This window comes from Prionailurus viverrinus, chromosome E3 (genome assembly GCF_022837055.1).
Source record: "Prionailurus viverrinus isolate Anna chromosome E3, UM_Priviv_1.0, whole genome shotgun sequence".
Lineage (NCBI taxonomy): Eukaryota > Metazoa > Chordata > Mammalia > Carnivora > Felidae > Prionailurus > Prionailurus viverrinus.
The window spans coordinates 20152177-20166656 of record NC_062576.1 but is presented as its reverse complement, the minus strand read 5'-3'; the positions used below and the strand labels follow the sequence as shown (position 1 = coordinate 20166656).

At 55.4% G+C, this 14480-nt stretch overlaps 1 protein-coding gene across 1 annotated transcript in view; it reads right to left on the bottom strand.

The window, feature by feature from the left end:
* The window catches only part of GTF3C1 (general transcription factor IIIC subunit 1), a 75459-nt gene that overhangs the window by 38371 nt on the left and 22608 nt on the right, over positions 1-14480 (bottom strand). The window contains exons 7-10 of the mRNA XM_047839279.1: positions 5014-5181; positions 3095-3210; positions 1710-2022; positions 911-1125 (exon numbers count right to left, since the gene is read on the bottom strand). Coding sequence (XP_047695235.1) covers positions 911-1125; positions 1710-2022; positions 3095-3210; positions 5014-5181 — 812 coding nt within the window. The remainder of the gene's footprint in view (positions 1-910; positions 1126-1709; positions 2023-3094; positions 3211-5013; positions 5182-14480) is intronic.

Sequence of the window (14480 nt, the reverse complement as noted above, 5' to 3'; positions counted from 1 at the left end):
GCCCCGAATCGCATCATGAGAACGGCGGGCCCGTGTCAACTGCCTTTCTAATCCCTCTAATTACGCGAATGAAAAGCATTGGGTTCTATCGCATCTCTGACGCTGGCACACAACAGTGTTTGGCCAGCACGCGCCAAGCAGTTTTGGCTTTCTTTTTATCTATTTTAGAATTAGCTTCCTTTTATGGCAAAGGACGTTGGCCTTTCACGGAAGGCAGGGCTTCTCAACACTGGCACTGCTGACATTTGGGGCTGGACAATTCTCTCTCGTGGGCTCTCCTGCAGGTTCTAGGATACGTCTCCGCCAGCCACGGCCAGACGTCCCCCGGGGGCCCAAATCGCCGAGAGTGGGAACCACTAATCTAAACGAACGTTCCCTCCAAAATAAGTTTTACGTGAAGAAAGCAAGTCGTTGGAGATTCAAACACCGTGTCAACAGCGGTGCGGGTGCTTTCTGGTTGGGCAAAAAGGCGGTGTATAAACGAGCACCGTGTTACTTCCTGGGCAGGACTAGCCCACCGCCTGGCACAAAGCGAGCACTCGGCGTGCAGCGCTTCTCCTGTTACTGATTTTGTTGTTGCCGTGACTCTTTTTTTTAATGTCTATTTATTTATTTTTGAGAGAGAAACAGAGAGAGAGCGAGCGAGAGAGCGTGAGGAAGGGGCAGAGAGAGACAGAGAGAGACAGAGAATCCCAAGCAGGCTCTGCACTGCCGGCACAGAGGCTGATGTGGGGCTCGATCCCACGAACCATGACATCATGACCTGAGCTGAAACCAAGAGCTGGATGCTTAATGGACTGAGTCACGCAGGTGTCCCTGCTGTGATTCTCAAACACGGGACCACGAAGGCCAAGGTCCACCCACCACAGGCCCCTGCTGGACAAAAGCCATCCCCACTGTGAGCCCTCACCTTCGGGTTTTCAAGCCTGACCTCTTCGATCACGGTCATGTCGCCACTGTTACTCTCCATGCAGTGGGAGCCAAAGGGCGCGCCGGGGTACGAGGAGGCGCTGGTGTCCAGGAGGCTGTCCCCGCCCGCAGAGCTCTGGCAGGCCTTCTCCTCGGCCACCGCTAGGGAGGAGGGCAGCTGCTTCTTCAGTGGGTGGAGGTTTACTTTCCAGCCACCTGCAGTGGAGGGGGCGGGAGAGGCATGAACGAACGGTGGCCATACGGAGGGACGGAGAAAGGGGCACTTACGCTCGCCCAGACAAGGCCCACGCAGGCCAACGATTCCTTCTGGTTGGTTTGAGGATGGGGGGAGGACCCAGCGAGCAGCGGCGCCGCCCCTCCCCACCCCCAGCCACCACCCCGCGCTTAGCTGGATACCAGACTCGCAAGCTTGTCTTCGTCTCCACCCTCCGCATGTTTAAAAAAGTCTGTAACTAAACTAAAAACTCGAGGGCCCTCAGATCGCTGGAGAGAAGGGGACAGAGGAAGTTTACTGGATTCCATCCCTTGAATGGTAAAGACACCGCAAGACAAACCGAGTATCTGCCAAGGGGAACTGCCTTGCCAGCAGCCAGGGGACAGACCACGTGACCATCTCCTCTAGACACAGGGTCATGTGACCGTGTCCCCAGTCAGGACAGCACCAAGGGTGCCCTCAGGTGCTAAGTGAACGGGCTGTTGTCTGAAGACCCCCGGAGCAAGGGAGGATTGGCAGCAGCTCAGACCGAGGCCCCTCCCCGCGGCCCGAGAACACCCCGTACCCTTCGCTGGGGTGGAGTGATGAGGCTGGGTCCCGAGACCGGCGCCGAAGCAGGCTCTCCCGTCGCCCTGGGACACTCTGCCTTTCCTCTTGCTGCTGCTGCCGCGCTCCTCTTCGCTGTCTGAGTCGGAGAGGAAGCTGTCCTCCACCTCGGGCAGGAGGGACTCCTCCTGCACCGAGGCCAAGCTCACTGTGGTCAGCAGCTTGCTTCGGGCCTTCTCTCTCTTGTACTGCCGGCTGAGATCGCTCTCTTCTGCAAATACGCACGAGATGTACTTGGTGGTCCGCTGCCGGCCCTCGTCCTCCATGAAACCCTGGTGAGGAGGAGACGGGTTGAATCGCATCTGGGGGGGCGCTGCCATACTCGGGCACACGGGAGAGCGGGGGGCTGCGGTATCTATCTCCTGATCCTTCCTGCACCTCCCCTGTCACCACCCAGGCCCCGTGTCCGCCCAGCTGATGCTCCGTCGCCGTCCACCTGTCTGGCCGTCCCTCAGGTGCCGTTTCCACAGGCCTGTCGGAGATGGGTTTCCAAACCGCAGCCCTGAATGTGTGTCTGCTCTACGGGACCGTGAACTCCTTGAGGGCGGGGCCCTCCCTTGGCCCTCCCCATCTCCCTGGTGCCTGGCACCAGACTGGGCCCACAGGAAATGGTTAGCGAGCAGTGAGCGTTGGCTACGCAGAATTTGAGGGCTCAGAACCGCTGTCACAGACTGGAGGTCGCCAGCCCCATGCAGTCCCTGCCTCTGGGACGGAGGATGAGGTCATCACCAACCCACACTCACCCGTATCTTCAGGACGGGGGAAAGGGGCTCTCCTGGGCCCTTTAACGGCCGGAAAAGCAACATCTTCTACATGCCAACCACATGCCAAGGGCCATACTAAATGCTCTGCAATCATGAGCTCGACTGCCTTCCGACAAAATGGTCACATTGTTGGCAAGAAGAGTGTGAAGGATAAGGCCTGGAGGGCAGGTGTGAATTCCAAAAGGGGACCGGCAGACACGTATGTCCCCAGGAGCCAGGAGAGTAACAAGGGAGAGGGAGGCCTGAGTGGGGGCTGGGGCCCCTGGACAGCACCCGCCCTGTCTGAAAGGGCAGTGGGGGGCTAGCCAGCTTCCTGGGAGTCCCCGCGCGGCTGTGCGCCCCACGGGGTCACGTCTTCTACTGACTTATCAGTGCTGAAGGTTCATCCGGTTTTTCACAAGTGAAAGCCAACAGAAACCAAGTCAGGGGGTTGGGAGACACGCCACGCCCCCGGGCAGCCCCTGGTGGCAGAGACGCAGGCCATGCGTCCTCGTCCTCGGCCCGCTTGAGTCGGCCCTTCACTGTCACACCGTGCGCACGCCCGAAGACAATGAAGCGTGCGGATGGCTCACGATGTTACCTTGACAACCTTAAATCTCTGAAGAAGACGACACAGCATTCTCGCCTCCAGCTTTCCCACGTTCATAGCCGCTCGGATTTCAGCTTGGGAAATTCCTTTCGTGCCTCTGCGCTCAACTGCAGGGAAGGACAGGACACGTGAACCGCAGCCTCGCGCCCGAGGCCAGTCCGCTCCCACCGCCCCAGTTCAGCACAGAGCGGTCAGCGCAGCAGAGCCCACGGGCAGAATAAACCCTGTGTCTCCTCTCGACCTCGCCTCCCCGGCACCTCTGAGCGCCAGCCACTTCCAACAGCTAACGTTTCAGTGCCACCGGGCTCCCCCGCGTTAGGACAGCACGTGGCCAGTGGCCCGCCGCTGACGTCCTCAGCTCCGGCAGTTCCCGCTTGTGCCCGGCAGCGGGGAGCTTTTCCAGACAAATGAAAAAGATCCTTTTTCAAAAAATGGTTTTTAATTAAGAACTCGTTTCATCTCCCTGGCTTTGTCGGCAGACGCAGACTCCGACTCAGAGGCACGAGGAATACCGATTACTGTGCCGTCTGTGACAGCCGCCCGCCAGCAGGCCAGGGAGGGGGTGATGCTGTTGGGCCCTGCAGCACGCGACAGCAGACAACCGGGCTGCACTATCTGCCCCCTCTAGTTTGTCAGCTCCTGCCCTGCTACATGCTGTCACTGCTCGGTGCTGTGACCGTCGCTGCCTCTAAGAAGCCCTTTTAAGTGTACTCAGTGGGGGCGCCTGTGTGGCTCAGGCGGTTGAGAGTCTCACTTTTGCTTTTGGCTCTGGTCGTGGGATTGAGCCCTGCATCGGGCTCTGGGCTGAGTGTGGAGCCTGCTTGGGTCTCTCTCTCTCTCTCTCTCTCTCTCTCTTTCTCTCTCTCCTCCTTCTGCCCCTCTCCCTTGCTCATGCTCTCATTCATACATACATACATACATAGGAAATACAAAAATAAAAAATAAATCTATTCAACGGCTCTGGACTGGGAATCCCAGGATGGAGCCTGGGAGGCGGGCGGGGGGGGGGGGGCGTGTGGTGGCAGGGAACCCCCCTCCCCCAGTGAAGTGCACAAACCACAGGGCAGGCTTTGTAGGAAAACTCTGTTCAGAAACAGCGCCCCTCTATCTCCTGCTGCATCGCATAGCTCACGCTGCCAGGTACAAGCCGTCTGGATAACGGTGCTCTTGCTGTGTTGTGTGTGCATGAAAATAAACATCAGGAAAGAGGGGGCTGAGATGCGTTCCCATGTTGAACTACTAACATGCTCAAAGGAGCCACAGAAGGGTTAAGGGCAGCTTTTCCCAAACCATGTTCTGAGGAACCCATTCAGAGTGATATTAAAGAGTTGATAAAAACGACCAAAAGGCCCCTCGAAAAGGCCGTGCCGATTCGCCAACGTGGCTTCGTATGAGCCGCTGGTCCCGTGGCCACCGCACCTCCTCCTCTATCCTCCCCACGGGACGCGTGGCCACACTGTCTACGGCTCTGGGTTACCGCTGTCTTCCGTGGATTTTCGGGGGTCCAGGGAGAGGGTGAGGAGTGGGAGGGAGGTGCCACCAGACTGCAGCAACTCAGACCAATTTGAGAAGATGGCAGGTAGCCCTCAAATCTTTGCTCATTTCCTGAGCGCTTCCCACATAGCAGGCCCGACGCCGGCGTTTTAGTTCTGGTCCTCATTCACGTGCTAGGGTGACCGTCACCCCCATTTTACAGATGTGGGAACTGAGGCTCAGAGACCTTGCTAATGTTCTACACAGCAACGATTCACGCTCCAGTCGGACCCAAAGCCTAACCCTTCAAGGGAGCCCCAGGACTCCCTGCCGCTTCACACGCTCCACAGCACAGCCCTCTCTCAACACGTGGGCAGCACACCCCTCGACTCCTGGGGCTCGAGCCGCACGCAAGCAGGCATGGGAACGGGACTTACTGAGCTCGTAGGTCTGCGTGAGCATGTCCCGCTCGTACACGATGTCCACCGGGGGTACTCCCTTGGAGATGACCTCCTCGTCCTCATCATCGTCCTGGTCGTGGTCGTCCTCGACCTTCCGTTTAAATTCCTTCAGCAGCCTGAGGCAGCGCACCATGACGTCCGTCCCTGGGAACATAACGTGGCATGTTTTCCAGCAATGAGCACAACACTGCTGGGGACGGGGGCGGGGGTGGGGGGGCCCTCGCTGGGACAGAGACCCAAGAAAGGCTGTATGCAGCATCGAGTTGGGAACATTTAAAACTACACATCCTGGGGCACGAGACCTGAAAGTTTCCTCCATAAAACCGCGTTCTGTTTTCAGTATAATTAGGAAACAAAGACATGCAAATGAGGGGGATAATGAGGCACTGTGTCAGGCTGTTAAAGAAACAGTAGCAGCCCTCTCCTGGTCGCGTTTGCTCTGTGACAAGAGGAAGCGGGCCTGCCTGTCCAGCAACTGCACGGTGCCTGGCACACAAGCCGTATTGCTTCAAGAATGAAAGCTGTTTTTTTTTCCTTCTAAAGCGGACACCCACAGCCAGTAAGGTGTGGCAGCCACGTAAACGGGTCCTAGCAGCCTCTGAGAACACTGCTGGAGGCCTTTCACCGAAGACTCCAAGAGTGGGAATTTATTCCAAGAAAATAACTCAAAAAGAGGCGAAAGCTGCCGGGACGAAGAGGTCCACACAGCACTCGTTATGAGCTAGCTTTTCCGAGTGACAGAAACGGTGATGAGGGGCTAAGTGGCAGCACACGGACAAGCCCCCACTCTGTGCACCAGAGCCTGCCCTCACACCACCGCAGTGCGCCTAGACGCCACCCCCAGAAGCACGATGTAACAAGCGTTGCCTACGGCTGGACCGAGAGACAGGTACAGGGAAAAGCAGAAACATCTTAACACTTTGCTAGTGCAAACTCACTCATTCGATCCTGACAATCCTGGGAGGCATTTTACAGACGGAGAAACTGAGGTTCAGAGGATTACACGACTTGCCCAAGCTCCCCAGAGCTTGTAAACGACAGGTGCAAAGTTACTCAGGGGTCACAGGCCTCCAAAGCAGAAGAAACGATCCAGCACTAAGACGTCCTATGACACAGGAGTGTGGAGGCAGAATAAGGGCCCCTTGAGGATGTCCACGCCCTGACACCCGGAACCTGTGAATATGTTCCCTTCTGTGGCAAAAGGGACTTGCAGGTGTGACTGAGTTAAGGCTTTTTGCTGCAGGGGTCGCAGTTAGCTGCTTATACTGGAGAATCTGGGCGGGTCCCGTGTCAGAGTCCTTAAAGAGAGAGGCAGAAGGATCAGAGGGAGAGACTGGGGGATGCTAGGCTGCTGGCTTTGAAGACGGAGGAAGGGAGCGTGAGGCCAAGGAATGCACGGGGCCTCTAGAAACTGGAAATGGCCACGGGAAATGGATTCTCGCCTAGCGCCTCTGGAAGGAACAAAGCCCTGCCAACATCACAACTGTGGCCCAAGGACACCCATTTCAGACCTCCAGAATTATAAAATAATAATAATAGAAGTAAAAACTAAAATAATAAAGAAAATGCTGCCTTCAGTCACCAAATCTGCAGTAATTATCACATCAGGGATACAGATGGTTTCTCCACTGGGCCACCGAGGAGCACAGTCCTGGGTACCGGGGCAAGGAGGGGCGACAATAAAACTGGCCTCTGCCACCCAGCGCCTCTTGTGCAGGAGCTGCGGCCCCTGAGGGCCTTCCTGTGGGGTGTGGCATGCCCACACCGAGCACTGCAGACTGACCTCGGAGCAAGGTCACCCTTGCAGGACCACCCCAGCTGGGGCAGGGGATTATCATGGGGGGACACAGCACGTGGCCTACAGGTGTCATTCACAAACAGTAGTGCGTCTCAGGGCCTTGAACTCAACAGATTTACCCTCAGAGGAGGGTCTGGCCATGGCGGACCTACCAGAACCCTTCAGGGGGGTGGGCAGGCCTGGGGCAAATGGACACAGAAGTGAGGGCAGCCTGGTAAGTCCTCAGGCATTAGCCTCGTGCTAACGGGCCTGTACTCCTCACAGTGACAGAAAATCCCCTGTTCATGACTTTTCAACAGAAGAAACATGACATCACAGCACTGGCTTCCTTAAGCCTCGGCTTCCTCCGCACCTGCCAGGCCCTCCAAGGTTCTTCTGTTGCCTACAGCTTTGCCCATGGCTCGGGGTGCCTGCCCTGCCCTCCCCCTCCACTTCTCCCTCCCAGGACGGGAGCCTAAAACAACCAGGAGGGGAACCATGGCGACGAGGGGGACCCCTTGCGCCCATGTGTATGGCTGAAAATTATTTCAAGGCTCAGGTGACCAGAACTGGGTGCTCCGTGCCGGTTTCCTTCTCGCGGCCGCAGACGGAGGCACCTGTGGCCAGCCCACCAACCACGGAGTCACTCCCCACTGGGTCCTCCCCCCGACCTCTCCCCAAGCCCCCTCCCAACCCCCTCAACCCCCACCTCGCCCCTCAGACGGTGCCCAGAGTGACCTACTGCTCCCGATAAAGCTGCTCCCGTCCCTCAGACGCCAACACAAGCTCTCCACGTGTCACACGAGCTGGCCCTCATCACGGCCGTGGGAGGTGGCTGCTACCATTCTGTTTCACACTTGAGAACAGCTGGAGCTAAGGCATTTGCCCAAACTCCCACCCCTTAGCAAGGGAGGAACCGGGATTTATCAGTCTGCCTTCCGAGCCCGGGGCCCAAACCTTGGGCAACATACGGCCCCTAATTCAAAGACACCTACGTGACCAAGAACGGCGGGTGACCCGGGGCCAGCGACGTTGGCTTCTGCGGGAGCGACGGTCCAATGTGGCACTCGGGCAGGCCAGCACGTCTCAGCAACAGCCTGGCGTTATTCCTTCCATCCGGTTCTAACTTCCTCATGAGGTTAATCGGCCAAGAAAAGACGCACAGAGCAGCGCTCGACATCGGCGCAAGTGGAGGAGGAGAAACACTACTACGCACTCGGGGAACCCAAAGGGTGAAGAAGGAGGGCGGCCAGGTGGCTCAGTCGCTGAAGCACCCAACTCCTTGATCTCAGCCCCGGTCTTGATCTCGGGGTGGCGAGTTCAAGCCCTGCATTGGGCTCCACGCTCAACATTTTTAAGGTTTTTTTTTTTTTTAAAAAACAACAACACGAAGGACAGCTCTCCAAGGGTGAAGGGTGAAGAGGGAAAACCCCGCTCAGCCTTCCCAGCCTCCGCTCCTCACGGCATCAAGTCGCCACCTGTGCTCACCTCTGCTTCTACGCCACTTGATGTCCGTCCCATCATGGCCTGGTCCAAACGGCCCCGCTGACGTCTCCGCTGCCAGCCAGGGCGGCCGGACCTTCAGAGGAGCATCGGGGCGAACCTGGGCTCCCGGGTCGGGCAGCCGTGGGCCCGTCTCAGCCCTACAACCTCCCGTGTCCGGAACTTGGGACGAAGGACTTAGTGTAGCTCTTTGTGTGAAGCTCAGCAAAATGAGAGGCTGGCGTTCTGTACGTCATATGTTGGTGTAAGGATGACTGGGGAGGACGTCTGTGCAGAGGCTGGAACACAGCAGTCAACCCTACGGCCAGCCAGCCCGTGCTGGCCTGTGTCACGGCTGTTACGAATTCACGACAAGCTGAGGCCGACAGTCCCCGTGAGCCCCATGATACAGGGAGAGTCTCCGGCACACCCTGAGTGGTGGGGCGGCTCGGGCATCTCAGACGGGGCCCAGCGTGCTTCTGGAAGGCCAGGCGTGACACGTTCACATGGCTGCCGGTGAGGTTTCGGGCCGCGGGGTCTGCAGCTCCACCTAACCCACAAAGCACAGCTCATTTCCCTGCCATGAAGCCCAACTGCACTGACTTTCTTCTGGAGACATCAGACAAGCAAACCCCAAGCTGTCTGTCTCTGGTCTTTCTCAAAACACTGATCGCAGAAACACATCCATTTCCCCATGCTGTGTCAAATGTACCCTTACTTTGGAAAATTTCGTGTTAGACAGGTAGCGTGCATGGTGGTTCAGGATCTGGACTCTTGGCGCGCCTGGGTGGCTCAGTTGTTTGAGCGTCCAACTTTGGCTCAGGTCCCGATCTTGCAGTTCACAAGTTCAAGCCCCGTGGCGGGCTCTGTGCCGACAGCTCAGGGCCTGGAGCCTGCTTCCGATTCTGTGTCTCCCTCTCTCCCTGCCCCTTCCCCACTTGCACTCTGTCTCTCTCTCTCAAAAATCAATAAACATTAAAAAGGAAAAAAAAGAAAAGAATCTGGACTCTTCTTCCAGAGCCGGTGTGCAAACCTGAGCAAACTGGGTGACTTCCCTCAGCTTCAACGGACTTGCCTGTAAACTAAGGCTAAGGAGAACGTCTAGCCTCAGGAGGCCGTGGGGAGAATTGCAAGAGGTAAGGCAGGTGAAGGATGCCACACGGTGTGGTCTGTGGCTCATGACTGCAGCAGCCTCATACACCTTTCCCATAGTTCTGGAATTTAAACAGCCTCAAAATGTCAATTTTTAGTATTGAAGTCCCTTCAGCTCACATTTGCCTGTTTTTAAGGCAAATTCTCAGGAGCCTGTTCCAGACCGTAAGTCAGCAGAAGCCACAGCAGAAGGGGCCAGAGTGAGACCCCGGTCAGCACACGCACACAGCGTGAGTAGCGCCCATCACGCCATCTGAGCGGCCGCCTCAGTGACTAAACACTCTAGCGGAGAAGTCACGGGTCTGTTAATGGCAACCGCCGATCCCTGGGTGCGGGGCTTACTTCCCGGGAACGGAAGGCAGGAGAGAGAGAGAGAGAGGCAGCCAGATCACTGCACACGCAGTCAAGCATGAGGAGTTTCGGGCATCTTAAAGACACAGTGTGCACCAATGTCAGCAGTTCAACACAAACCAATCACACCGTTCTTTTGTGTCAAAGACCCAGATGGGCTTGCCTTGGCATGAAGAAAGAATGGCTTCACTTAGACATTCTGAAGACCCAGAAAAGAAGGCGGGAGGGAGGAATCCTTACTGAGCAACCGGGATGCGCCAGGCACTGCGGGAGGTGGTTTCAGATGCTATCTGAATCGTCGTGTGGATTCTGCAAGTAACCACTACCATTCCATGAAAAAGGAAACTGAGGCTCAGAGGGGTTGAGGGACCCAATTGGACGTCTTGGACCTAGAAAGTGGCCTTTTTTCCACACTAGGCAACCCGGCTGGGCTAGAACTTCCAATTTCTATCAGAAAACACCGCTCACTGTAAAGGAAAACCCCAAGCTGCTACGAAGTGGAACCAACAGCCTGTGTTTCTCACACCCCCAGGGAAGATCTCACCTGGCCACGGGGCAGAGTGCTGCTCGCCAAGTGGTTAACCCGGGAGAAAGCAAGAGCAAGACGGGAACGAACGAGCACCAGGACAGACGTGCTCTGGAAGAGTCACCAGTGAAGGGACAGTAAGCCAGGGGGAGGTATGCAAATTCGGTGCTTTGCTCCTGTCTCACCTCCCACACACACACGCACACGCATGCACCCCTGGACGGGCCTAGGCTGGTCAGTGCTCGGGAGTCATTCAGGTAGTCCAGACACTGAAATGAGAAGCACGCCCAGGGGACACAAAGTGTCCAGGACTGCACTCAGTGGCGGAGGGGGGTGCTGCTGCCCACACGCCAGGGTGATGGGATGGGTTAGAAACACGGGCTCTGGAGTCTCCCTCTGGTGAGAACCTGCCTCTGCCACTCACCAGCTGGATAACCATGGTGAAGGGAGAAGACCAGTCTGTGCCTCGGGCCGTTCACTAGTAAATGGGGACAGGAACAGGATCTTCCTTGCCAGGACCGCGCCGGGCACACAAGTAGGCGGCACTTGCTCCCGCTTTTATTACTATCATCGCTACAGCAACCTTAGGAAAACACAGCTTCTGAGGACCAAGGGTCATAGCCCATCACCCGGGCCGAAAATACCAGGAGATTGCCTGGGGGCTCGAATTCAATTTCAGGCACCTGCTGTGCGTTGGGCCCAGAACACATGAGGACGAAGACGGCAGGGTTCCTGCCCTGCAGAGGGTGGCGTCTGAGACAGAGGCTGGACAGCGCAGGTGGGCCGTCTGCTGAGGGTTCAACACAAGCCCGGATTTCAGTTCTGACTGATTCTCCCTGGGCAATCTGCTAACCTCTCTGAGCCTCCGGCTCCTCATCTATAAAATGGGCACACTTCTAACGGCATGTCTAGACTAACCTGCTGAGAAGGACTACAGGAGTAAATGCAGGTAAGGTGTTCAGCTTCACCCCTAAACACGCTAAGTGCTCAGTGACTACAGAGAAAGCAGCTATGAGGCAGGGCTCTACCGCCCGCACGCACGATGCTGGGGAGCGGGGAGGCAAGTGGGGCCAGGCGGCGTGGGGGGAGGAGGTACCGAGGGTGGCCCCAAAGCGGGACGCTAGAGGATACGCAGTTGTCGAGGCGGGAGGAAGGCACGGGCAGAGGCACCGAGGCGGGCAGGGGTGGTGGGAGTGAGGGACTGAAGGGGAAGACCGACTGCAAAAGGCTTCCAGGCCAAGCGATGGATATCGTAGTTTTCACTTTCTATGCATATTTGCTTTTATTCCGTAGGCATGACTCGAAGTTATTTCCACGGTGGATGTGGAAGACGGACTGGAGAGAAGATGGTCCGCAGGGGTAGTCCACATCTCCCGACTCTCCTGCCCCTGGGACAGCTGTCCTCGGCTGGTCCCACCTTCAGCCCCGCCCCTGCCTGCCAGCTTCCACCGCCCATCCGGTCACCCCTGTCATCTGTCAGGGAGGCAGCAGAGGGCCCTGGTTACAGACTCGCACCTTCTGTGCTCAACCCCCCCACAGAACCTAGCTCTAGGACCTGAGGCAAAGGATCTGCGCTCTGGTTTTCTGATCAGTGAAGGGAAGAAAAAGAAGAGGGCACCCGCAGGATGGGGTGGCCAAAAGGATCAGAACACAGCGCGAACACTTGGCATAGAGCCTGACATGTTATCTGGATGGCTTTCCCATCTCTCTCCTGGCTCTAAGACTAACAGGATGGGATTACAAAACGGCAGAATCTCCCCTGGGGCCTTCTTTTTCACGCCCTAAGATAAGCCCACAGGATCTAAGGTTTCCCTTGCTAACTGTACAAGGTAACAAGGGCACAGACAATCACATACATGCATACAGAGGGCTCACGAACTTCAGGACACTGTAGAAATGTCCTCAGTTGAGAGAGTTCCAGAGCCACCATTAAATACCCAGGGTAGGGACCACCTCCCAAGCCCTTGGGCTGAGTTAGTGATGGACTCGGTTAGGCTCCCAAAGTTCTTAGAGACCCACAGATGGAAAGGGCTGGGGTAAACCGTGCACTTTTCTTGAGGGCTCTGAGCCAGGCGCTCAGCACAGACACATCTCAGTCACTTTACTGGCCCCCCGCCAACCTGTGGCCAGCTGGTCACCCGTGCGGCCAGTCACGAGCTCACAAGTCCTTGCACTGGCCTCTGGGCTCTTGCAAGCCCAAAGAACCCGGCCAGGCCCTCCCCACATCTCTGGCACATCGACTGCCATCTGCCCCAGTCGGATTCTCCAGAATTCTCCCCCTGCCCCACTCCCCTTCCACTTGCCACCAGCCTCCCCCTCCCCTAGCACAGCCTGGACAGGCACGTTTTCCTGCTCAGGGAGGTTGACGGAACATTCCCTCATGGTCGGCAGGCTTCAGTACAAGTTCCCTCCTGGACAGCAGGAATGCGGCCTGGAATTATGCCACTGGGGTGTTTTACTTCTTCTACTCTTTGAGGTTCTTGCCTTTAATCGCTTTTGCCATAAAGTGTCTGTTTCTTTCATTTATCAGAAATATTACTGAGAGCAATCACCCTTCATTTTTTAGCTAGCATCCTTGGATCAACTTTGTCACTCTTAACTTAAAGAGATCTTGCTATTTTTAACCGATTTAACTGGTTTTCCCCCAGCACCACTAATTTGCTAGGCTTTAAGCTCGGCCCTGACAACCTTCTTCTATTCTTTTCATGTTTATGCTCACCTTTTATCCTTTCTGTGTTTCTGATCTTCGTTCTTTTTAATTCTACTCTCCTGGTTCCAAAACTCTTTTAAACCTTTATTTTATTGTGTGTTAATCCTTCTTGATATGGCTCATTTCTCTTTCTTCTGAGCTCGCATACTTGAATCCTACTAGAACTTTTTAAATGTCGCCTTGTGCCATTTGAATGATCTTAAGTTTGCCGTACCCTGTTACAAGTGTTTGCTGGTTTTACTTTAATTTTTAACAGCTTTATTGAGCTACAATTCCTATTCCACTCCATTCACCGTGCGAAGCGTACAAGCCGGTGGTGATGTAGTGTATTCCCAGGTACGTGCACCTGTCAACCCGTCACCAGGCCGTTTTAGAACGTCCTCACTGCCTCAAACCTTGTAGCCGCTGGCACCCCTGTGTGGCCACCCCGTAGCCCTAAGCATTTATTAATCTCCTTCCGGATTCCCTATCCTGAACTTTCATCAAAATGGAATCACGCTGTAATGGCCTCTTGTGAATGGCTTCTTTCTCCATCGAATGGTTTTGCAGCCCTTGTTGAACATCAGCCGACCATCGATGTGCAGGTGTACCTCCGGACTGTCGGCTCTACTCCGTGGTCTCTATCTTTGTGCCGGTACCGTGTTGGCTTGATTATTGCTGCTTTATAGTGGTTTCGAAATTGGGAAGTGTGAGTCTTCCCACAGTGTTTGATTCTTGTTTCCCAGGATTAACTTTCCGGGCACCTTGCAATTCCAGATGAACTTTGGATTAGCTTGGCAATGTTTACACATAGGTCAGCTGGGGTTCTGCTAATTCGGGGAGTGCAGCCATCTGAACTAGGCTACCTCTCCAGATCCGTGAACAAGGGAGGTTTTCCCTCTTGCTTAGATCTGAACTTTCGGTCAACAATGTTTTGTCATTCTCAGAGTATATGTTTTTATGCTTGTTTTGCTTGAGTGTATTCCCAAGTATTTTATTCTTTTTGATGCTGATGGGAGAACTGTTTTCCTAATTTCATTTTTGGGTTGCCTGTTATCAATGAATGGAAATACAACTGATTTTTTGTATATTGATCTCGTGTCCCACGGTCTTGCTGAACTTGTTCCTTATTTTTTAAGGGCCCTGGGTTAATAGCTATGGGAAGAGTCCACATCACGAACAGGGTGATACAGATGCTAGGGCCCCTCCCCCATCCTCTTCAATGCCGGACCCGCCTTGTCACCCAACCTGGAAAACCCGCTGACTGACCGCCTCCATCATTAGCCCCGGGGGGGGGGGGGGGGGGGGGGCACGCCTTCTGTCAACTGCTTCCAGTTGCCATTATTTTATGAAGGATCACGCCATTAACTTCTCTTTCTCTTCCCTTTTGTTCTCAGCCCAACTGAATAAATACAGTCTGACTCGTCCACTCTTGAAGACTATAATCCAAATTTGCAAAACAGATC